The sequence below is a fragment of the Stenella coeruleoalba genome, assembly GCF_951394435.1.
Source record: "Stenella coeruleoalba genome assembly, chromosome: 10".
Taxonomy (NCBI): Eukaryota; Metazoa; Chordata; class Mammalia; order Artiodactyla; family Delphinidae; genus Stenella; species Stenella coeruleoalba.
In genome coordinates, this window is record NC_137156.1 from 36,326,435 (window position 1) to 36,351,676 (window position 25,242).

The window sequence follows — 25,242 nt, forward strand, 5'->3', positions numbered from 1 at the left end:
TATTGGTTTCAAACTAGGAGGGAGGAGACAGGGCTCTTATCAACTGCCCAAAACCTTCAACAAGTAATTTGATCACGTTTTGGGCTTGCCACTTGGATTCTTGCCAATTCTAACAGCAAGAGATCTTCATAGCCATAGAGAGAACTGTGGAATCTTCAAAATGTGGAAAAAATATCATTGGACTATAAAATGGAGTGAAATAATGTATGTAATCACCAGACATCTATGCTTCTAGAGTTCTTCCTTCAGCATCTGTACTGTGAGTGACATTGTCCTCAAATCTGTGTCTGATACAGACCTCGATGTCTGAACTCAAACATTGCATTGAGCGCTACCACAATCAATTTGACAGGATAAACTTCTTTCATAAGAATAAAATTACTCAAATGTATATCTGAGTTCTGCTTTGTGTGTTATCACTACCTGTTTCTAGTTGTCTATACACAGGATAGTAACAGGTATTTTCAGTTTACTTATAATCTCGAGGTATACAGTATGTATAGAAAAATGTTTTCCCTAAAGACAGTTTAAATGAACTGCTATAAATTCTTGAGAAGATCATTAGACTTTTTAGCCCCATAATATCATTTTTTCCAGTTATGTGTATGGTCAGACTTGGAAATTGTTAAGCCCGACTGAATTTTAAGAGGAAGAGAAGAGAGAAAAAATGTTAATCTTAATTTAAAAGATGAAAAATGTATATGCTAGACAACAAGAATGCCATTGAGGACCAAATTTAGCTATGATTCCTCTTTCAGTCAAGTAAATAAAAGGTGGGGGAGCATTTGGGATGATATATTTTCCATTGTTAGAGAACAAACCTTTGTCCTGGTGTTGATATGATGATACCCAGTTCAAGGATATTAAACAAGGATGATAATTGAACATAGCTCTAATTAAACATGTAGGTAAAATTCTTCCTCAATTTGCCATGTGTGCTGACTTCAGCGTACTTATATTTTTATATTAATGTATTTGATTTGCCAAATTTTGGAGAAATGACCCGTAGGGAAGCAATCTTCTAAATATTGACATCCAACAGAAGAAGAGCCATCACTAATTCTGGCATTCAATTTCCCTAAAATTTTGAAGTCAGCTAACAGATCTTTGAAGGCATGAAAATCAAAAATCCATCAAATTGATTCCAGACTTGTTAGAAGGGATATATAATAAAGCAAAATAGGCTATTCTTATCAGAAAGGTGAATCACAATTGCTAAAACATTCTTATCATATGTTTCAGATTGCTCCAAAGCTTACTTTTAAATTAAAAAAAAAATTGGTGTGCCTGGTCTGTTTTTCTCTTTTACACAGTTGCTTTGATAATACCCTGGACCTAGAAATCTTGCAAGTAGGGAAAATGAGTTTGATTACTTTTCTAAAAGCCAGGTATCTTATAAAAAGAAAAATCAGAAAGGAACATGAGCAGTTTAGGGTTATTAATTCCCATAGAGGGCTATCAAATTGGGGCTATTTTGCTGCTAAGCAGTATGTTCTGAAACAACTTCAGAAAAGATCAAGACAGGTGTTTATAGGGTCACATGCTAAACCACTAAGTTTGGTCAGGCCTCACTTTTCCAGGCTGAGTTAGAGTACAACAAGTGTGTGGTGGGCCTCCTAACCAACCCATTTGCCATGGGAGGAATTAGATAAGAAATCATTTAACCAGTTGGGGGAGGGTTAGATAATCCTCAGTTAAGGGTGAATTTTAACCTAAAAGGCTCAGATATCAGTCTGGGAAACACATGGAGGCTAGTATTTTCAGTCTTCAATTCAGTTAGAGCAAATGATCAAAGGAACAGATCAATTAGGATATCTGGTTAGAAAGTGTTATCAAACAAGGAGAATTGGAGTGAAAGCTGAATTCTGGATTCTGTGTCTGCTGCTGTTCTAAGATGGTTTGCTTTAAAAAGTCTCAAGCATGTGTATTATATACTCCTGTTGAACCTAAGAGAGAATTCTCTTCATCTGACCTATTCTAAATTAGGGGAAATTCTTGTTGAGCTATTTCACTGCAAAATAGAGACCTGATTGAAGAAAGAAAGATTTTGGTACATAAGAGTGGAATATAAGCTATAAGATACAACAAGAAAAAGAAAGTATTCAAAGGATCCTAGGAAATCTTAATATGTAATATAAAGAAATTACTTGACTCATTGAAGACTGTATTTATTAACTATTTGTAATCATTTTTTGTTTTTTTGTTTTGTTTTTTTTTTGCGGTACGCGGGCCTCTCACTGTTTTGGCCTCTTCTGTTGTGGAGCACAGGCTCTGGACACGCAGGCTTACCGGCCATGGCTCACGGGCCTAGCCGCTCCGCGGCATGTGGGATCTTCCCGGACCGGGGCACAAACCCGTGTCCCCTGCATCGGCAGGCGGACTCTCAACCACTGCGCCACCAGGGAAGACCTGTAATAATTCTTGAAGTGATTGAAAACATGAGATTAACTAAAAGTAGAAAAATTGTTACCAAAAAAAAATAGTATATTATATAAACACAAAAATCATAATTCACATATCAATTTTTGCCCTTAAATTAAAATTTTCAATCTTGAAAATGGCCACACACCCACAAATCATGAAGAAATAATGAAAAAAGTGAAAAATTTTGTTGATCTACCAATAGGAATATGCGTAACAAAATCATAGAGCATCAGGATTAGTAGTTGTACATCTGCAGATTCCAACAGGAAAGATGAATAAACAGGCTTTTGTAAATGCTTATCACTGTTACCCAATTCTTGTTGCTATACCATTTCTTTTCAAATTTCTCTTTCAGCCTAGGAGTATCTCCTGCTCTGCAGAAAATGATTCTTGTTCAGTGAAAGAGCTTCTTAGGGTGGTAGCCCAGCCAGTGCCACTAAGTGGCTTGAAGGGCTGGTGGAGAAGGAGCTTTAGCCTTCAATACAGACATGTGGTGTTTCCTCGATTTAATGCTATGTTATGTAAAGCTGCAAAAGCAGCTTCAAGTACCACTCCACAAGTACATTGCTACTCCAAGCCCCTTTTAGATAGACAGTTTGAAGCCACCATTGACTGACAAGGTCATTTTTGAAGCACCTTCTATAATCTGCACCACTCTTTACACTGCAAGAAATGGGCTGACCACCAAACACTCAGTTGTAGCCTGGTAGATTCCACCGTCATCCCTCACTACCCTCTGCTGTAAACTGTCCATTACAATGTCACAATTTTTTAAATGATAGACATTTAAAAATCCATTTGGAACAATGGATTTTTCCAGAGTTTGGATATTAATTATCTTCTACTCTATGCACAAATGTTTAAATGGCCTTTCTGAACACAGTAGTTAATGCCAATTGGGAATAGTCCAAGGGAATTCATGAAGATAAATGAATTTTGAGTAGGCTTATTTTGGGAGGAGGAGAAGGGCATACTTTTCCCATAAGACATACTGGCCAATACTTGACCATCAAGAGGACATTCCAGGCAAGAGAAAAGGCAGTTGAAGATGTACAGTGTAGTGGGTAATAAGAGCCCTGGAGTCAGGCACAAAGGGTAATTGAAGCCCAAGATAAGTGTAGAGATTGGAGTCAATCTTGCTGTACAAATAATTCTCATTTTTAGACTCAACTTATATTGCATGGATTTAAAGAGTTTGCAGTTATAGTCTCTGAATTATTTGGCAATTTTTAGAAATTATGAAGCATGCCATAGAGATTCCAGAAAACTAGAAATGAGCAAGAGTCAACGATTTAACAAACATTTTTGAACACTATTGTGTAATGTTATGCTAGGGTTACAATGATGTGTGAGACACCGTCCCTGCCCCCAAGGAGCTCAGAGTCTAGGTGGGAGGAGGTGGGAAGTGGAGAGCCTTTGTAGAGGAGGTAACCTTTCAGATAGGCCTTCAGTGAGAAGTCAGCTTTTGCTGGGCTAGAGATGAGAAAGAGGAAAACTAACTTTCCTTGACCACAGATTACCAATATGATGAATCTGTAAGGGACCCAGTGAGCCTGGGTTTTAGACTTTTACTCTATAAAAGAAAGTCATTTATTCTCAACTCTGCAAAAAAAGAAAACATTTGGAAAATGACAGGTTAATATTTTTGATACAAATCCTAAAAAAGAATCTGAAAAATGATTGTTAAATGATTCACTTTAAACTAATTTCATTCACTTTTCTGATAGGGTTATAAAAATTCATAGGTCAAGTGAATCAAGTTATTTAATAAAGTCTCTCAAAATATCCTTGGGAGATATAAAGAGAAATTGAGAGTATATGAAAGTACTTGGATTGAAGCCAATTAGAAAATACCCATAATTATTACCTAGTGGAGAAGAAAGTACAGGTGTCTTCATGGAATACTATTGTTCTGCCCTACTCCATGTCTTACAAAATTGTTTGGGTGAGGAGATACAGGATAGTTTCATTCGTTGACAGCGCAAAATTGCAAAACAGTCAAAATTCAGAATTATCTCAACAGATAGTAATGTTGGGATAAAAACTAATCAAATGCAGTCATCAAATAAACAAGTGTGTGTGTTTCCCGAAGAAATTCCATAGCATGGGTAAAAGGCTGGAGCAAATATGGTTTATCACTTCGTGTGCTATTTATTGGCAACGCTAGATTTGGATTGCTCAGATTCCAGTTTCCTCTGCTGTGGTTAGGCTACATTTGAAAGCATAAATTCAGTTCAGAGTGTCAGATTGCCATACTTTAAAAATAGTTTGATAAACAGTTGTATCAGATACAGTTGTAGGAACCGGAGATATTAGTCTTAGGGAGCATGCTAGTTTAATTCAGGGATTTAGGTGGGATTGATGTAATCAAATATGTGTTTTTGAAGTATTACTCTGTCTGCAAGGTGGAGAACAGTTGGAAGAGCCAAGAATAAATATGGGAAGACTAGTAAGGAAAGAATGTAGTAGCCCAGGTGAGAGGTAAAAGATATTTGGAGATGGAGCAAAGCTGACAGAGGTACATGCAATAGGGCGGATTGGATATCCATCCGTGGGACACAGAATGAGGGAAAGTGATGAGGTTGTTTGGGGTAACATTAAGTTCAAGATGCTGGCAGGGCATTTTAGTGACAGTTTTCAGTCCAGCTCTTGGACATTCTACTCTGGGGTACAGAGAAATTGTGATTGAAATAAGGACATGGGAGGCATCTGAACAGAGTGAACATCAACAGTGAGACATTCTTATGACCTTTTACAGTTCATGGACCACTTCAACATTTCAATCGGTAATTAGTACAACTCTTTGCAGCAAAGCAAGTCTTATTATGGCATTTCAAAGGCATGAAAAACCAAAATTACTTTATGTAAATTTGCTTAAGATTTCAACACTAGTAACTGATGGAACCAGGGCTTGAAGAAACCAGGTCATCCGACACCCAATTCTAAAATTTTGGTTGTGTGATTTTTAACTACACTGCAGTACCAATCCAATGAGAATCAGAGCTATGGAAGAGTTCCCCAAGAGGAAGAAATATGATGACCATAGCTTGGGACATGCCTATTTTAGGGACTGGAGAGAAAAGGGTCCAATAAAGGAAAAGGAGACAGAGCAAGCAGTTAGAGCGAGTGGTTTTTTTTTTGTTGTTGTTGTTGTTTTTAATTTTTTACTCAGTTCTTTCTTTCTTTCTTTATGTTTGGCTGTGTTTGGGTCTTGTTTCTGTGTGAGGGCTTTCTCTAGTTGCAGCAAGCGGGGGCCACTCTTCATCGCGGCGCGTGGGACTCTCACTATCGCGGCCTCTCTTGTGGCGGAGCACAAGCTCCAGACGTGCAGGCTCAGTAGCTGTGGCTTACGGGCCTAGTTGCTCCGCGGCATGTGGGATCTTCCCAGACCAGGGCTCGAACCAGTGTCCCCTGCATTGGCAGGCAGATTCTCAACCACTGCGCCACCAGGGAAGACCTAGAGAGAGTGTTTGACTCTAGAAACCTAGGAATAGAAGGAGCGTGGAGAGCTTCCATAATGAGGGAATGGTTAACATTCGTAGGTTTTACCTGAAAGATCAGGATGCTCAGTGCTGAAAACAGATCACTTTCTTTCCTGCACATTTACCTTTTTCTCATTGTTCACTCTCATTTCACACATTTTGTCATTAGCTCCTGAACTAGATTATAAATGCCTTGAGGGCAAGGTCCAGGCCTTCTTTTCCTTCTTGTCTCTGTACTGCCTAATACGGGGCTATATACTCAGAATGATACGAAATGTGAAAGCTCTCTGCATGCAGATGATTAATCATCACTAGAATTTTTCCAAAGACACTGTCTCTAGTGCCAAGAGCACATTTGTTTAAAATGTGCCCTTAAATTTGAATGAAATCTGCCTAAATGGTGCCGTCTGTTCTTAGGCAGTTTCAAAAATGTTTAAATACAATTTTACCTTTAAAAGGACAAACGTAGGGGCATGCCTATGAGACATAAAGATGTCCTTAAATAAACACAGAGCAGACACTGGCATATTCAATCACACTTAAACAGCTATACATAAAGAATGTTTTCTGAGGTTTAAGAAATTTTTCGCTAAGAGTACACCAACTACTACTTCATGCAGAAAATATTTATGAGAAGTTACAAAATTGTAGGCATGGACTCCTACACATATTACTGCATTTTAATTACAAACTACAGAAATACAATTTAATTTGATGTACCCTTGGGTTCACTCTTCCACTATTTGTAATGGTCCACATTTTACTGTGATTTCAGTGCATCAATTTGGAAGCTGAAGACAGCTGTTGGGGATAGTCTCTACGTTAGTCATTTATATCGATTGTCATTTGACTTTTGTTACAGTGCTGTACGATTCATTGTTGTGCAAATATAACAGTGAAATGAAACCCACGTTTAAGTTCTGCAAATAACTTACAGTCACTTCCAAAACACCTCAACTTAGGTTCTAAATTTGAGTTTGCGGTTTTAGATGTACGGTTATTTGCTGATCCACTTTAGCATGCAAAATCACACACTGGCTAGGTTTAGGTATAGTTATTGTGGCAACGAGTAATGGGTCAAATTTTCAGCCTATGTAACTCCCTAGCTACATCATCATCACGAAAACTATGCCAGTATTTTCACATCTCTGTATTTTGCTAGTTGGTGTAAATCAGTGATCGTGTATATCAAGAATTTATATTTACAGAAAGAATTTCTGGTTGAAATAGCATCTAAATATATTACCCTATCTGAATACAGGTATATCTGTATGGAAAGTCTTTCGTTAAATCCTGTTTTGCAAAGGTGGAGATCTGAACGTGTTTACTCACATGAGCATTCTTTTGGAATATTTTTAGATAATTTTTATTTTAGATATTTTGAGATATCTGATATCTATTTACTTCTGAGAATTTTTAAATAAAAATAATAGGATATTTCAGATAAAGTTGAAGTCTCCTTGTTGGCCTTCCACTTCCATCCCTCCCAAAGGCAACAACTATCATTAATTTGCTATATCCTCCAGTCCATTTTTTACGCTTTTAATGACCTAAGTTATAGCACCATGAACTAATATTTTTAGATAATATTGTCTTCTTAATTATCTAAGTTCTATCATAGTATTTATATTATTCTTTAACTTGCCATTTTTCCTCAGCATTCTATTTTAGAAATCTATGTCAATCTATACAGAAGTTTAATTTTCTGTAATTTGAATTATCCCAGTTTATTCATCTTTCCCACCACAGATGTCCATTTAGGCTGTACATCTTGCACCAACTTTTTGCTACCCCAAGCAGTATTGCAGTGAATGTCCATCCATCTCTCTGCCTCTGTCTCTGTCTCTCCCAGGTAATGTACCTGGCCCAGGTTTCTCTCTAGGAAATATACCTAGTAGTCAGGCTGTTGCTGGCTTGTGAGCCGTAGGGAATTCTCTCAAAAAAGATTCTTGATTTACATTCCTACCAGCAGTGTATAAACGTTCCTGCTTCCTTATATCCTTACAAACACTTGTTTTGTTAGAGTTTATTTTTTTTAATTTGCCCGTCTAGTAGAGGTGAATGAAGTAGTTTGTTGTTGGGTTTTAATTACTTGTCTTGACTATTTGTAAGCTTGAGCAATTTTTTCAAAGACTTGTTGACCATTTTCATGTTTCCTCTTTATGGGATGCCTGTTCATATCCTTTGCTCATTTTTTCTGTGTTGTTTTTCTTATTGATTTGTGGGGGTTCTTTATTTCAAATATTAATCTTTTGTCAGCCATATATATTGCCAATATCATCGCCCAGTCTTTTAACTTTACCGTAGATCTCATCACACAGAAGTTCTTTAATTTTGGATTATTTGGTCAAGTATTTCAAATCCATTCAGTTTTGTGTTTTGTGTCTTATCATAGATTATCTATTACTACCTTGGGTTGATTACAATATGCTTCTATATTTTATTAATGTTAAGGTTGTGTTCTTTTACACATAAGTCTATAATACATTCTGGAATTTATTTGTGTGTATAGTGTGAGAGAGCAACCTAAATTTACTTTTTCAAGGTGGTTAGACCATTACTCCAACATCATTTGTTAATAAGTCCATCCTTTCTCTACTGTGGTGTGATGTCACCCATACCTCATACAGAGTTCCTTAAATGAGCACAGCATGTTTCACTGATCTAATTCTCTATCTGTTCCTGCACCAGTCCCACAGTTTTAATTACTATGGTGTTATGATTATTCCTTGATATATAGCAAGACAAGACCCCTTTCCTTATTATTCTTTCACTGAATTGTTTTTGATTATTTTGCCAATATTTGCTCTTTCATCTGGTTTTTAGAATTAATTTGTTTTGTTCTGCAAACAAAACCAGTGGCATTTGTATTTCAATTGCATTGAATATATAGATTAATATAGAGAGATTAATATAGAGATTAATTTTGAATTTTCCCATCTATGAAATGGTATATTAACATCTGGTACACCATTTATTCAGATTTTCATTTTCTCTGCAAATTACACATCTTTTATAAGATTAATCTCTTAGTGTCTCATCATCTTTGTTGCTATTACCAATAAAATATTTCCTGATTAATTGTTGCTGGATTATTAGAACTTTATTGATTTTTCATATTGGTCTTGCATCCAGCAACCCTGCTAATCTTTTTAGCCCTTAACAGTTTATTTGTAGACATTCTTGCATTTTCTTTGTAAACCACAATATTTTCGGTATATAATGACACTTTAATTTCTTCTTTTCCTGTCACTATGCCACATATATTTTTCTTGTTTATTACCTTGACTGGAAGCCCCAGTTCAGTGTTGCGTAGTAGCGGTGATGTTGGGTATCCTTGTCTGTGGATTGTGTTTACAATTCTGTAATGCATTCTCTTTATGAACCCATTCTCAGCTCTTTTACCATGAAATTCACATTGAACATTTTCAATATGGCTAGCCAAAGTTAAGGTATGCATTGTGGTCATGTAATGAAATAACATTATACTACTGGTTAAGAGGTCCCAAACTTTACCTCATTCACACTCTTTTTTCACTTTCTGAATGAACCCGGCCACATCTGTTATCAGTCATTCAGGAGAAAATAATTGATGTTAAGGATCTCAGCTACAAGTGTTTTTACTCCATTTGAAAGTGTTCACTTCCTGGGAAATGAAGTCTTTTCACTGGAAATATAAATTTAAATCTGTTGATATTCCACAGAAATTCTCATTGTTCGCATTACTTCTTTTTTTTAACGTTTTTATTGCAGTATAATTGCTTTACGATGGTGTGTTAGTTTCTGCTTTATAACAAAGTGAATCAGTTATGCATATACATATATCCCCATATCTCTTCCCTCTTGTGTCTCCCTCCCTCCCACCTCCCTATCCCACCCTTCTAGCTGATCACAAAGCACCGAGCTGATCTCCCTGTGCTATGGGACTGCTGCGCACTAGCTATCTATTTTACATTTGGTAGTGTATATATGTCCATATATATACTACCACTCTCTCACTTTGTCCCAGCTTACCCTTCCTTCCCCCTCCCCGTGTCCTCAAGTCCATTCTCTAGTAGGTCTGCGTCTTTATTCCCGTCTTGCCCCTAGGTTCTTCATGACCTTTTTTTTTTTTTTAGATTCCATATGCATGTGTTAGCATACGGTATTTGTTTTTTTCTTTCTGACTTACTTCACAATGTATGACAGACTCTAGGTCCATCCACCTCACTACAAATAACTCAAATTCGTTTCTTTTTATGGCTGAATAATATTCCATTGTATATATGTGCCACCTCTTCTTTATCCATTCATCTGTCGATGGACACTTAGGTTGCTTCCATGTCCTGGCTATTGTAAATAGAGCTGCAGTGAACATTGTGGTACATGACTCTTTTTGAATTATGGTTTTTCTCAGGGTGTATGCCCAGTAGTGGGATTGCTGGGTCGTATGGTGGTTGTATTTTTAGTTTTTTAAGGAACCTCCATACTGTTCTCCATAGTGGCTTTATCAATTTACATTCCCACCAACAGTGTATGAGGGTTCCCTTTTCTCCACACCCTCTCCAGCATTTATTGTTTGTAGATTTTTTGATGATGGCCATTCTGACGGGTGTGAGGTGACACCTCATGGTAGTTTTGATTTGCATTTCTCTAATGATTACTGATATTGAGCATTCTTTCATATGTTTGTTGGCAATCTGTATATCTTCTGTGGAGAAATGTCTATTTAGGTCTTCTGCCCATTTTTGGATTGGGTTGTTTGGTTTTTTGATATTGAGCTGCATGAGCTGCTTGTAAATTTTGGAGATTAATCCTTTGTCAATTGCTTCATTTGCAAATATTTTCTCCCATTCTGAGGGTTGTCTTTTCTTCTTGTTTATGGTTTCCTTTGCTGTGCAAAAGCTTTTAAGTTTCATTAGGTCCCATTTGTATATTTATGTTTTCATTTCCATTTCTCTAGGAGGTGGGTCAAAAAGGATCTTGCTGTGATTTATGTCATAGAGTGTTCTGCCTATGGTTTCCGCTAAGAGTTTTATAGTGTCTGGCCTTACATTTAGGTCTTTAATCCATTTTGAGTTTATTTTTGTGTATGGTGTTAGGGAGTGCTCTAATTTCATTCTTTTACATGTAGCTGTCCAGTTTTCCCAGCACCACTTATTGAAGAGGCTGTCTTTTCTCAATTGCATATTCTTGCCTCCTTTATCAAAGATAAGGTGACAGTATGTGTGTGGGTTTATCTCTGGGCTTTCTATCCTGTTTCATTGATCTATATTTCTATTTTTGTGCCAGTACCATACTATCTTGATTACTGTAGCTTTGTAGTATAGTCTGAAGTCCAGGAGCCTGATTCCTCCAGCTCTGTTTTGCTTTCTCAAGATTGCTTTGGCTATTCGGGGTCTTTTGTGTTTCCATACAAATTGTGAAATTTTTTGTTCTAGTTCTGTGGAAAATGCCAGTAGTAGTTTGATAGGGATTACATTGAATCTGTAGAGTGCTTTGGGTAATATAGTCATTTTCACAATGTTGATTTTTCCAATCCAAGAACATGGTATATCTCTCCATCTATTTGTATTATCTTTAATTTCTTTCATCAGTGTCTTATAGTTTTCTGCATACAGGTCTTTTGTCTCCTTAGGTAGGTTTATTCCTAGGTCTTTTATTCTTTTTGTTGCAGTGGTAAATGGGAGTGTTTTCTTGATTTCATTTTCAGATTTTTCATCATTAGTGTATAGGAATGCAAGAGATTTCTGTGCATTGATTTTGTATCCTGCAAGTTTACCAGATTTATTGATTAGCTCTAGTAGTTTTCTGGTAGCATCTTTAGGATTCTCTATGTATAGTATCATTTCATCTGCAAACAGTGACAGCTTTACTTCTTCTTTTCCAATTTGGATTCCTTTTATATCTTTTTCTTCTCTGATTGCTGTGGCTAAAACTTCCCAAACTGTGTTGAATAAGAGTGGTGAGAGTGGGCACCTTGTCTTGTTCCTGATCTTAGTGGAAATGCTTTCAGTTTTTCACCATCGTGGACGATGTTGGCTGTGGGTTTCTCATATATGGCCTTTATTATGTTGAGGTAACTTCTCCCTATGCCTAGTTTCTGCAGGGTTTTTATCATAAATGGGTGTTGAATTTTGTTGAAAGCTTTCTCTGCATCTATTAAGATGATCATATGGTTTTTCTCCTTAAACTTGTTAATAGGATGTATCACATTGATTGATTTGCATATATTGAAGAATCCTTGCATTCCTGAGATAAACCCCACCTGATCATGGTGTGTGATCCTTTTAATGTGCTCTTGGATTCTGTTTGCTGGTATTGTGTTGAGGACTTTTGCATCTATGTTCATCAGTGATATTGGCCTGTAGTTTTCTTTCTTTGTGACATCTTTGTCTGGTTTTGGTATCAGGGTGATGGTAGCCTCGTAGAATGAGTTTGGGAGTGTTCCTCCCTCTGCTATATTTTGGAAGAGTTTGAGAAGGATAGGTGTTAACTCTTCTTTAAATGTTTGATAGTATTCACCTGTGAAGCCATCTGGTCCTGGGCTTTTGTTTGTTGGAAGATTTTTAATCAGTTTCAACTTCAGTGCTTGTGATTGGTCTGTTCATATTTTCTATTTCTTCCTGGTTCAGTCTTGGAAGTTGTGCTTCTCTATGAATTTTTCCGTTTCTTCCAGGTTGTCTATTTTATTGGCATATAGTTGCTTGTAGTAATCTCTCATGATCCTTTGTATTTCTGCAGTGTCAGTTGTTACTTCCCCTTTTCCATTTCTAATTCTGTTGATTTGAGTCTTCTCCCTTTTTTTCTTCATAGTTTCTTCCAGGTTGTCTATTTTATTGGCATATAGTTGCTTGTAGTAATCTCTCATGATCCTTTGTATTTCTGCAGTGTCAGTTGTTACTTCCCCTTTTCCATTTCTAATTTTATTGATTTGAGTCTTCTCCCTTTTTTCTTCATAGTCTGGCTAATGGTTTATCAATTTTGTTTTACAACATTTTTATTGTAGACTCCTATGAACCAAGCTTCAACCCGTTCCCACTGCATATTCACCATTCACTTATCAAGCAAGGAACCAGGATCTGCAACTGTGCGACAGGCCAAGCTGCATTTGGTTGACCTGGCTGGTTCAGAGCGAGTTGCAAAGACTGGAGTCGGGGGCCAGCTTCTGACAGAGGCCAAGTATATCAACTTGTCACTACATTACTTAGAACAGGTAAATGGGTAGGGTGGGGTGTACCTATTTTAACCATTTTTTGACCATGTACTTCACATCACGCATTCTACTAGCATTTTTGTCTTGTTTTGTTTTGTTTCTCTTCTTTTACTGTGGCAAAGTATATATAACGTAAAATTACCATTTAACTAATTTTTACAATTCAGTGGCATTAAGTACATTCAAAATGTTGTGTAAGCATCAGCATCATCCATTTCCAGAACTTCTTATGATCCCAAACAGAAACTCTGTACCCATTAAACAGTAACTCACAATCTCTTTATACTCCCAGGCCCCCATCACCTCTATTCTACTTTCTGCCACTATGAATTTGCCTGTTCCTGATTTTCGTATAAGTAGAATTATACAATATTTGTCCTTTTGTGTCTGATTTCTTCCACTTAGCATAATTTCAAGGTCCATCGTGTTTTAACGTGTATCACAATTTTCTTCCTTTTTAAGGCTAAATAATATCTCGTTGTGTGTGTGTAGATATAAATATAGATATATAGTATTTAGTATATCCATTCATCTGTTGATGAACATGACTTGTTTCCACCTTTTGGCTATTGTGAATAATGCTGCTATAAACATTGGTATAGCTACTAGACTTCTGTATAAACCATTTCATTTAAACCTCACAACAGCTCTGCACTGTAGGTATTAGTTATTACCCACATCTTACAGTTTTTTTAACTCCGGTCTTCCACAGGCCTTCCTGAGATTACACAGCTAGTGCTGAGATAGGGATTTGAACCTCGAATTGCTTGGCTCCAAAGCCTATACTTTTTTTCACTATACCTTGTATCTTTTTGTAAAATTAGTAGTGGGTGTGAATATAAGTTGGAAACAACCTCCATGGCCTATTTTTTTCAGGCTGGTAGATTAGCTATGAGACCATAATGTGGAGATGACCAGTATCTTTTCCATTTGTAGTGACTTCATCTAGTTGGTGATTCTGACCCTGCAATGGTTCTCTTTGCCTTAGCTTCCCTCCCTGTCCCTACTCCAAGTTTACTACAGTCCATCCCAGTGCATGCTTAATTTTTAATTTCTGAATTTTATTCCAAAGGCAGAGAAAGCTCATCTGAATTTTGCTAAATAAATCTTCCAGAGAAAATTTCTCCCATCTAAAAGGAGTGCATTGAATTAAATTATTTCTCAAGTTCCTTTCAGCTCTGTGAGTATAAATGTTGTGAGTTGAATGTTAAAGATGGCAACTAATTCTGAAAAAAAAAAGAAAGAAAGAAAGAGAAACATGATCAAAAACTGGAGTGGAGAAGTACAGAGGATATTGGCGAGGCAAAAGGGTCCGTTAATGAATGTTGGAGACTGAAAGATTTGAGAAAAAAGACTACTTTTTTAAAGCTGCATAATGAACCCTTTTGAGAATGATGTTGTCCTGACATTAAATGCTTTCTAATGGTCAAGCTGGCTGAAAAAGCAGATTGAGAGAAACCTAAGGGAACTTTCTGTGAACAAGGCACACACAATTAGGCTCTGACCAAATGAATCCCAGTAATGCAACACCCAGAGATTAAGGCCTGCATGGTGTTCAGATCACTTTAGTGTTTCTGACGATAGTCAGCATTCCTGAACTCTTTCTTGTTCACATATTACATACTATTTTTACTTAACAGATCCTTTTACTTTATAGGATATTTATGTAACATTGATATGAAAGTATAATAGACTATATTCAAAGTGCTTTATTTCAAATATACCTACTTGTTTCAGAGTCTTCACTATCATTTAATTCCCATTATATCCATCCATCATACGAAATTATATTTATATTTGTTAGTTGAATCAAAATTTCCGCCAATTGTAATCACTCAAGAAAAACATCCTGCTCCTTATCTTTTCTTTTTCTTCATTCTACACAACCTTTGCAAGCTGTTACTTGTCATTAAAACTATTCCTCTCCCTACATTTCTTCTCTTCAAAATTCTGGTAACATCAGCCTCATGTGAGCAGTCTTGGTGGCTATGTGACATTTGATTTTCTATATAGCTAGTTTATTTATTTAACAGATACTTATAAGGAGCAGTAATGTGCTGAGGACTGTGCCGGGCCCTGGACCACAGCACTGAATGAAACAGAAACAGCCCCTGCCCCGAAGGTCTCATGGTCCAGTGGAGGGAGACATGCACTGAATAAGTATTCATTAAGTACGTGGCTGTAATCCCGATGGGAGACTGCAGAGCAAGTCCAAGGGGCGAGGAGAGTGTGGGGGATTGGACTTAGACTGAGGAAGGGAGAGTTAATGAAAGTTCTCTCAGGACTGATGTTAAGCAGAGATCTGAGGAATGTGTAGGAGTGAGCCCAGCCAGGATGGGGTCAGAGCATGTCAGGCAGTGAGAACTGGGAGTCTGTCAGCCCTTAGCTCCATCTGCGCGATGGATTCACCCAGGGTCTCAGTGACGTTCACGTGTCATTGACCTTTGGCTCTCCGAATGTAACTTATCTGTTTCATAGATGCCCACTGCATCACTGCAGCCGTTAGCTCTTTACACTGCTGTACAAGGGTCTTCATGGAGGTTATGGCATAAAATAATGGAGAGAGGAGGAGAAGGAGAAGATCAGTATGAGAGGAAAGAAGAACATAAATATGGAAGACTGCAGTGTGTGGACATGAGTATGTGAGATTGAGTAAAGCTAGGAGCAGCTGCTAGAGAAAAAGTTGTGGCTAGTAGAGAAATATTGGAATTTTACACAGAAAGACATAAGTGAGAGGGAACCAAAGAGTACCTAGGAAGGAGAATAGTAAAAAGAGTGAGCAGATACTGTTGATGAAATAACAGAATTCAAGGACTTTTATAAACATTTTTTTTTTTTTTGCGGTACGCGGGCCTCTCACTGTTGTGGCCTCTCCCGCCACGGAGCACAGGCTCCGGACGCGCAGGCTCAGTGGCCATGGCTTACGGGCCCAGCTGCTCCATGGCATGTGGGATCTTCCCGGACCGGGGCACGAACCCGTGTCCCCTGCATCGGCAGGCAGACTCTCAACCACTGCGCCACCAGGGAAGCCCAACATATTTTCTTTATGAAGTACTTTATTATGGGCCTTTGAGACTGGAAGTATAACACAGTTTAGTTTAAATATCTTCATTCATTCATTCACTCATTCATTCAACAAATTGTGATTGAGTGTCCACTGGGTGCTACAAGTTACCATAGGCAATGGGGATCGATGTATAATTGAGAAAGCCTGTGCTACCGTGTCATCCAGTGAAAGAGCAAAGCATACAAACAAATACTTAGAATGCAGTAAGATAAATGCTGTAATAGAAATTCATGTAGATGTCCATAATATAATCAAACTGAGACATCTTCTCTGTCTCAGTTTGAATATATAAGATGGAGATGGACTAGGAAAAGACAGTTTGGTAGCCTTTCTTCCATGAATTAGCCCACATTAGGGTTATAGAAATTCCATGCGAATTGTAAGGGCCCTCTGGCCATAATTGTGAGACCCTACACCTGCTCACAGGGCACAGCCGTTCTGAGTTGAATGCACCTTATTGTGCTCAGAAGCAAATAAATTTCTATTGGCCAGAGTGCTGTTGGTTTTGGAGTTTTCCTTGTGTATGTAGTACTTTTTCCAAAGAGTCTCCTCAAAAACATTTCAAGCCACAATAACAGGGTACATCTTGACCCTAGAAATCGAGCCCATGGAGGAAAAGGAAGGGACCATGCATACTTGTTCCAGCCATAAGCCTCACGGAGTGCTCCTTGGGTGACCCCGGGTCTTTGTCAGCCCAAATGTTAAGTGAGAATCCACTGGGAGCAGAGAGTGTTTGCTCTCTCCTTCTCCAGAAATCAGAATCAGGGTCACCCCGGCCAGTTATCCAACATGAGTGGGACTTTTTCAGAGTGTTACTTTCCACTTGGCTTCCACTGAATGTGTTGCGTTCAGGAGAAAAAATTGGTGGTGCGGTGCTAGTTGTAACTCTCCAAATTGTTGTCAGTTCTCAGGGGATAATCTTCCATGGACATCTGAGTTCTTTAAAAGAAATTCTGTTTAATGAATGACGTAGTAAACTGAGTTATTGATTTCAGGCATAGTTTCTCGGTACGTGGAGATACTATTAAGTGTAATGTGGGGTTCCACCCTTTGTTGCTTAAAGAATGTCTTCAGGAACATGTTATTGTATTTGTACATGAAATCCAAAATGGAAGTAGACACTAAAAAAATCCAGGTTGTATGAACACCTCCTCACCCTGTGCCATTCAGATCATTTGGTTTCTGCCCAGTGTAGAGAACCCAAAGCAGCACCACGAAGAATAATTTACTTCTGCCTCTCTCTCAAATACTGGCCATTTCTAAGTCACTCTGAAGATCCGTTTCTGTCCAAGGGGTCTGGGCTTATTATGGTATTCCTAAAGTCCTCTAGAGCTGGGAGGGTACCTGCTCAGGACCCGCTTGTAAAGAAATGGCCTAGGACTTCCCTGGTGGTGCAGTGGTTAAGAATCCACCTGCCAGTGCAGGGAACACGGGTTCGTGCCCCAGTCCGGGAAGATCCCACATGCCGCGGAGCAACTAAGCCCGTGCGCCACAGCTACTGAGCCTGCCCTCTAGAGCCCGTGAGCCACAACTACTGAAGCCTGCATGCCTAGAGCCCATGCTCCGCAACAAGAGAAGCCACCGCAATGAGAAGCATGCGCACCGCAACGAAGAGGAGCCCCCCCTCACCGCAACTAGAGAAAAGCCCATGCACAGCAACGAAGACCCAACACAGCCAAAAAAAAAAGGAAAAAGAAATGGCCTAGAACTGCGTTTATTGTGCTACAAGTCTTCAAAGTGATGGGGTCCACCATATTTCTCACTTTCTTCCCAGTTACATTCAAGCTTAGTTCTCCCAAGTCTCGTTCACTACTAATGACCCTCCCACTGCCTTCCTACGTAAAACTAATTAATCCAATCACTCATTTATTCATATTCGTTTAACAAAAAAGTGTTGAGCATATGTTGTATTAATCAGATTTTTTAGCTGCAAATTGGGAAATTGATTCTAGCTAATTTAAGCAGCATAGAGTTTATTAAACATAAAGAATCTCAAGAAAAATTAGAAAACTGGGCTTGAGTACTACCCAGCTAGGAGCAGAACAACCAAGATACACTTCTTTTTTTTCTCAAGATCTTTTTGATGTGGACCATCTTTTAAAGTCTTTATTGAATTTGTTCCAGTATTGCTTCTGCTTTATGTGTTTGGTGTTTTTGGCCGCGAGCCATGTGGGATCTTAGCTCCCCGACCAGGGATCGAACCCTCACTCCCTCCATTGGAAGGTGAAGTCTTAACCACTGGACCACTGGGAAAGTCCCAGCCAAGAGACACTTCTAATCACACCACTGAACTGCTCTGTAAAACGCCACTGTTATCCCCACTGGGCACTTAGGACATTAAGTCCTAGATTCCAGAAACTTCCCTGTAGCTGCCTCAAAAAAACCAGTTGCCTTTGCCACCCACCTACAAATGCGGTCTTCCTCCTTATGACCACCACCTCTCATCACTCACCTCCAATCCCACACAGGGTGTTTGCTTGATGGAGCTAGGTCTCATGCAGACCGTGAGCTGTAAGAGAGACTAGGAAATGTAATTTTGCAGGAAGCAGAAGTAGTATGGGGACTATCATGAGAGCTGAGGGAGACAACTCAGCTTCTGCCACATGTACGGGGTGCCGGGTGCTGTTCTTGGCAGTGGCAATGGAGCCACGAGCAAGAGAAACAAAGTCCTTTGTTTCTGCCTTGTGGAGCAGAAACTCTCGTAGGGAAGCAGGTAACAAACAAGTAAATAAATAAAATTTCCAATAGTGGTGAGTACCAGAAGAAAAATAAAATAGAGTTAAAGCCTGGATATCGGGGTGTTACTTTTGATAGGGGGTTCAGGGAAAGCCCTTGTGAGGAAATAAAACTTGAGCGAAGATTTGATTGATGAGAAGCAGGATGCTATAAGAAAATCTGGGGCAAGAGCATCCTAGGTAAAAGAAACAAGGTCAAAGGCTGCGATGTGGGGCTAAGCTTGGCATGGTGAAGCAACAGCAAGGCCAGTGTGGGCCACGAAAGCACCGTAGGAGATGAGGTTGGATAGGTAGACAGGAACCAGATCACACAGGGGTTGGGTCATTATACCAAGTGCATCGGGAGGTTGTAAGCAGGGCAGTGACTTGATGTAACTTACATTTTTGTAAAGGTTTCTCTGCCCGCCATGCAGAGAGGAGACCATGGGTGGGCAAAAAGAGAAACAAGGAGACTGATTCAGAGCCTTGAGAGCAGTTATCCAAGGAAGGGAAAATGGTGCCTCGAACTGGAGCGGTGGCAAACGAGGTGGGAAAAAGTGATCCAATTCTGGGTATGTTTTGTAGATAAACCTAATGGAAATTGGATGTTGGAGGTGAGAGGAATTCAGGAACGTTGCCTAGGGTTTTGGACTGAGCCACTTGGTGGATGGTGGCACTATCAGTAATGATGGGTAAAGCCTGAGAAAGAATCAGGCTTGGGGGCAGAGGGGAGAGACAGTCAGGAACAGACATCCAGGTGGAGATGCAGAGTTGCCTCAGGGATAGTAGCTCAGGGAAGAGGTTGAGGCTGATGCTGTAAATTGGGGAGACATTCGGATAGGATATGGATGTATTTAAAGCCAGGGGATTGGATGAGATTACACAGAGAGACAGTGTAGATAAGAAAGAGGAGAGGATCCGGGACTGAGCCTTGGAGCACTTCAACAGATATAATTTGGGAAGAAGAAAAGCAAGTATTCATTATCTAGTTTTTAAGGAAAGATAAAACCCAGAAAAGTGTGATGTCCTGATTACCAAGTGAATAAAGCATTTCCTGAAGGAGGCAATGAATACCTATGTTGATGCCTTACTCAAATCAGAGGTCTAGTAAGAGAGCAGTCAGTGCTTTTGGTTCAGGGGGGTTGCTGATGACCTTGGCAAGAGCCAACTTAGTTTAGTGCTGTTGTGGGCTTGCAGAATGGGAGTGATTCCGGTGAGAGAGAGAAATTAATGCAAAGAGAGGGGTTAATTATAGGAGCGAAGTAGGTAAGAGGAGAAGAGGGAGGGGACACAGGGCTGGACTTGGGCAGGAGCAGGACAGTAACCACAGGAAGAGTGGAATGTGTGGGGGATTGAGGGACGGGGCAGGTAGACCGCTTACACCTAGAAGAAGAGTGTGTGGCCATCGGCTCAGACTGAAGGTGGAGGGAGGAGGCTGGGTAGGTGTTTGAAACAAGAGGATAAGGTGCGAAGGCCCATTTCTGAGAGTGGAAAAGTGGTTTTTGAGAGACTCTCACAGGATTTCTGGTTTATAGTAAAACCTGTGGGTCATTAGCTTAAAGCAAGACCGGTGGTATCGTTACATGATTTTGCTAAAAACGGCCTTCAAAAACAATGTTCCCATCTTATTTTGTAAACTAAAGGAGTAGAAAAAGTTCTGATGATGGGAATTACACAGCTGGGAAGAGGGAAGACTAGAACAACGGCAGGTGTTGGAAGTATTTTCAGGAGCCAGGGCCTTGTGATGCCCCTGAAGTCACATGTCACATCTGTGGGTGACTTATTCCTGATGCTTTGCAGTGGGCGTCCTGGCACTGGATTCATCTTCCCCAGAAAACCCTGAACCCCTGGTGGCTCCCCTTGGGGACAGCCCACAGCAGCCCTTCATCCATCTCCCATCCATCCATCTACCACCTTCCTACTAAGTACGTAAGACTGCTAAGGAGCAAGATGAGCAGGCTCTAGTTGAACCAAGGTGCACTTCCCCCAACACTTACAGTGAAAGTAAACACACATATACAGCACTTATTTTGGGCTAGTTCTACTCAAAGTAATTTGCACATTTTAACTCTTCTAATCATCCCAACTACTCATAGGTAGATACTGTCTTTTCCCAGTTTTACAGATGAGGAGACTGAGGCAGAGATGGTGAGTGGCATGCCCTGGTATGACTAGAATCTGGACCTGGACAATCTGGCCCCAGAATCTAGGGTCTGTTGCCTCTTGTGGTTCTTATTTATTGTTCTGCCTCTTTTACCTTGAAGATGAGGCATGCAGACCAATTTTGGTAGGATTTTAAAAAATCTGGCATGATTTACTCTTGAGTTTTTATATAAATTTCTCAGTGACTGAAAACAGAATAAAAATATATCCAATTCTGCACAAGTTATATCATCTATCCAAAAATGACAGGGTTCATCATGGTATGTTTTTACTATATTTGCTTCATTCCATCTTCACTGTTACTGTACTGAATATTTTAAGATATTTATTCTGAGCCCAAGTTTTGGGGGTCACTGCATTTTGTATTCTTGTTGCCGTCGCAGCTCAGTTTGTCCAGTGTGCATTTTCTGCTAAGTTAACGCTATTCTTTTTCCCCTCCACCACAGGTCATCATTGCCCTCTCAGAAAAGCACCGCTCACACATTCCATATCGGAACTCCATGATGACCAGTGTCCTGAGAGACAGCCTGGGAGGGAACTGCATGACGACCATGATTGCCACCCTCTCTTTAGAGAAAAGGAATATCGACGTATGTTGCTTCTTCTTTCTGGAGATCTCAGTCTGAGTTTTTATGCTAGTTTGTGAGACGGAGTTGAGGGTCCTGGGTGGGTTTCCGTCTTTTCAACTGGGTTAGGGTATGCCTTCAGAGGTGAAGACCCACCAGAGTTCATAGCTTTGGGTTATTTGCCAGAATTGTAATTCCCCCAGTTTGAGAACTGACTTCACATAGCACGGGATGGTTTGCAGAAAACCTCATACACAAATTTTGGAAGACCTGCCAGAGACGTGAGGGAGGAGACCCATCGGCTTCTCCTGATCCGTTTTGCTCCTGATTGCTTAGGTGCCTTGGAGACATCTCCAAGGTGTGTCCCTAGACGTGTCCCTGGGCACAGCACCCAGGACGCCTTGGCAGGGTTTGGCTGCCAGATGGCTCTCCTGGGTTGCTTTAGAGCCAGCTGATGTTTCATGCATTTCAGTTTAACGTTTGGGACTCAGACTTTCTCTAAGAGAGGAAAACAGGAAGCTGCAGGGTGCCTCCCCAAACAAGGCCAAGCCCCAAGTGCATTGTAAGATGCCTTGAAAAGCCTCTCTTTTGCACCTGTTAAAAATATTTATTTTTTACCCTTTGATGCTTATGGATTGTGGTACCTGCTATGATTCTGGTTTGTGTATGTGGTTCTGGTTTGACAAATCAATAGTTGAAAAGCACATACCAGTTGTCACTTAGGACCTCAGGATCTTCCACACTTTGGGCATCAGTCATTATATTAAGCCCAAACAAAATTTTAATGAAAAATAATGTTCCAGGGAAAGGCAAGACTTCCTAATTTGGAAGCATGTTTCCTCATTGTGTTTTATGCACATCACTCTAGGTGTACACGTTTTTCCTGTGAACAGAAATTGTTTTATCTCTCTATGCCATAACACTTTAAGGACTAATCTTGCTTTCTTAGGAATCTATATCTACCTGTAGATTTGCACAACGAGTGGCACTCATAAAGAATGAAGCTGTTCTTAATGAAGAAATCGATCCCAGATTGGTAAGCAACTTTTAACTATGTTAAAAAAAATCAAAGTATATCAAAGATTAGTTAAATTTTGGGAGACACTCACTCTCCGTAACCAGGCAACGTTCTAAATACTGGAAACGTGTTAAATCATTTAATTCTCACAACAACCTCATGAGTAGATGCCGTCTCTTCCTCTACTTTACAGATGACAAAACTGAAACGCAGAAATATTTAGTGATCTGATCTGAGTAACAGTGCTGATTGGTAGCAGAGCAGGATTCAGACACAGACAGTCTGACGCCAGGGCCTATTCTCTTACCTACAGCCCCCTTTACTCCATCAGTTAGGGGCACAGTGAGTCCTGGGGACATACACAGAATCATACACAGTTATATTTGTAGGCAGGTCGTAGCCTTTCAAAAAAAAAGTCAGCTTAACTTTCTAAAGACAATAATTATAGACCATCTTTTATAAAAGCTTATCGAGAAAAAGAAGTCCTAATGGTTATTAAATAGAATAGTATTTTGCATGACTGTTCTGTTACTTATTCTAGAGATTTTTAAAAGTTAATAGTTGGTTTGATCCATGGAAAAATGGCCAAGCCTCTAGTTTTATAAAAACGAATTCTTCTTTATCAAAGTTCTTTTTTTAAAGGAAAAATATTTGCAAGTTACATGATTCAGCTACTCATTATAAATGCAGATATTTTTTCTTTTCTCTATTTTGTTAGTCTTCAAATAAAATACAACAAGGAATTAACTCCTGTCAACATTGGAAATGTTGAAATAAAATATTTCAGTTTTGTAAAACTCCAAAATTAAGATTATATTACTTTGCAAATCAGTCACCTTTAAAAAAATTTTTTTTTTCTCTAGAAAATAAACTGGTTTAAGCTTAGTGGTATGCGTTATAAAAAAGATGTGAAATCTTACCAACAGTGCTTCATTTACAAATTTCTCAAATTCCAAACAAGAAAATCTCAAGTTCACTGTTACCCATATTAATTACTTCCTCTTGAGTGTTTGCCCTTCCTTCCCTGAAATCATTCCATTGAAGGGTAGAGGAAAAGAAGGACAAAAGAATAATGGGGCTGACTGTTTTGTCCTACTTGCCTCAGGGAGCCCGAGCTCCCCTGACAGCCTTCTCTTCTGGAGAAACCAGTGGGTGAGGCAGGATCCCTTTCCAGTCCAGTCCCTGGTCAGCACCACAGGGTACCTCCACTGGAAAAAGGAGACACAATTCAAAGGCCTAAGTCAAATGGAACTGAACTCCTAGGATGAATTCTTCTGCTGTTCCTACCCTGCCAGCAGCCCTGTAATATTACTGTGCAGAATGAGAAAGATAGGAATGTACTATTAGCCTGAAGACAAAAATTACTTCATAACTGAAGGAAAATAAACATATTAGACATTGAGGTTATTTTTTCCCTTCAAATTTGGCTAGAGAGACTTTTCTTTGAAGGAACTTGAGGAATTTGAACAAAGATGAACATTATCGTGTGTTAGATGTAAGTCTGTGAGAGATTTAAAGAAACGACAAATCAGGAGTCAAAAACTAATAGCTAATTGAACAAATGTTGAGGTCTTCCTGGTGCAGAATTATCTGGTAATTGACAAGTGTTGTTTCCTCATCTCCTTTATAATTGCTTCTAAAAACTGATATTATTTTTCATTATTTTATGTACAGAGCTTTTCTGAAGCACAAGTGACAGTTGAAAAGTTGTCCTCAAAACCACCCAAAACACAACTGAATGGGAAAAATAAACACCAAATTTAGGGAAGACTCTATGGGATGGGCATTCACAAGAGTCTGTAATGTTTTATTTCTTAAGTTAAGTAGTAGGTACATGGTATTATTTATACCTTTTTGTATATCTGAAGTAGTTCATACTAAAAAGTAAAATCACATGAATTAAGGTGATTCATCACATTCACAATTAAAAGAAAAAATGAAATGATCACATCACTAGATGCAGAAAAAGTGTTTGATAACATTAAACATTCATCCATAGTTTGAAAAGACTCATCAAACTGAATATAAGTGAACATCCTTAGAATGATTAAGGGTATCAACCAAAAACTACAGCAAACATTTTAAAGTTGAAATGTTAGAAGGAATAAGACAAGAATGTCTTAAGCACTATACTTGGAGGTTCTTAGGAAAGAGACTTTTTTTTTAATTTATGAGGATTTGATAAGAAGAATATCTGTCATTACTTGTGGACAATTTGATTGCTCATATAGAATATCCAAGAGTGTTTAATAACAAGTAAACAGATAACCAAAATAATATTCAGAAAATTAATCCATTCATAAAAATGAATTGCCTTCCTATATATCAAAAGCCAATAATTAGAAAATGCAATTTTATAAAAATTCCATTTATAATAGCAACAAAAACTTTAAAATTATAGGAATAAAATCTAATTAAAGACATATACAGATTAGTATTGAAAGGAATCAGAAAGCTATACCATGTTCATGGATGTAATGATTCATAGCATTACTTTAATGTCTTATCAAATTAACCTTTTACTCAAATTTATTTCCAGTTAAAATTTGAGGAGGGCCTTTGGTAGAATTTTACAAGCCAAATCTAAAATTTATATGAAAGAGCAAATGATCA

At 38.8% G+C, this 25,242-nt stretch overlaps 1 protein-coding gene across 1 annotated transcript in view; it reads left to right on the top strand.

The window, feature by feature from the left end:
* KIF6 (kinesin family member 6) overlaps positions 1-25,242 on the top strand; it is a gene marked incomplete at its 3' end in the record, with an annotated part of 379,495 nt that overhangs the window by 127,015 nt on the left and 227,238 nt on the right. The window contains exons 7-9 of the mRNA XM_079934314.1: positions 12,895-13,101; positions 21,492-21,635; positions 22,561-22,647. Of these exons, the coding sequence (XP_079790440.1) occupies positions 12,895-13,101; positions 21,492-21,635; positions 22,561-22,647 (438 nt within the window). The remainder of the gene's footprint in view (positions 1-12,894; positions 13,102-21,491; positions 21,636-22,560; positions 22,648-25,242) is intronic.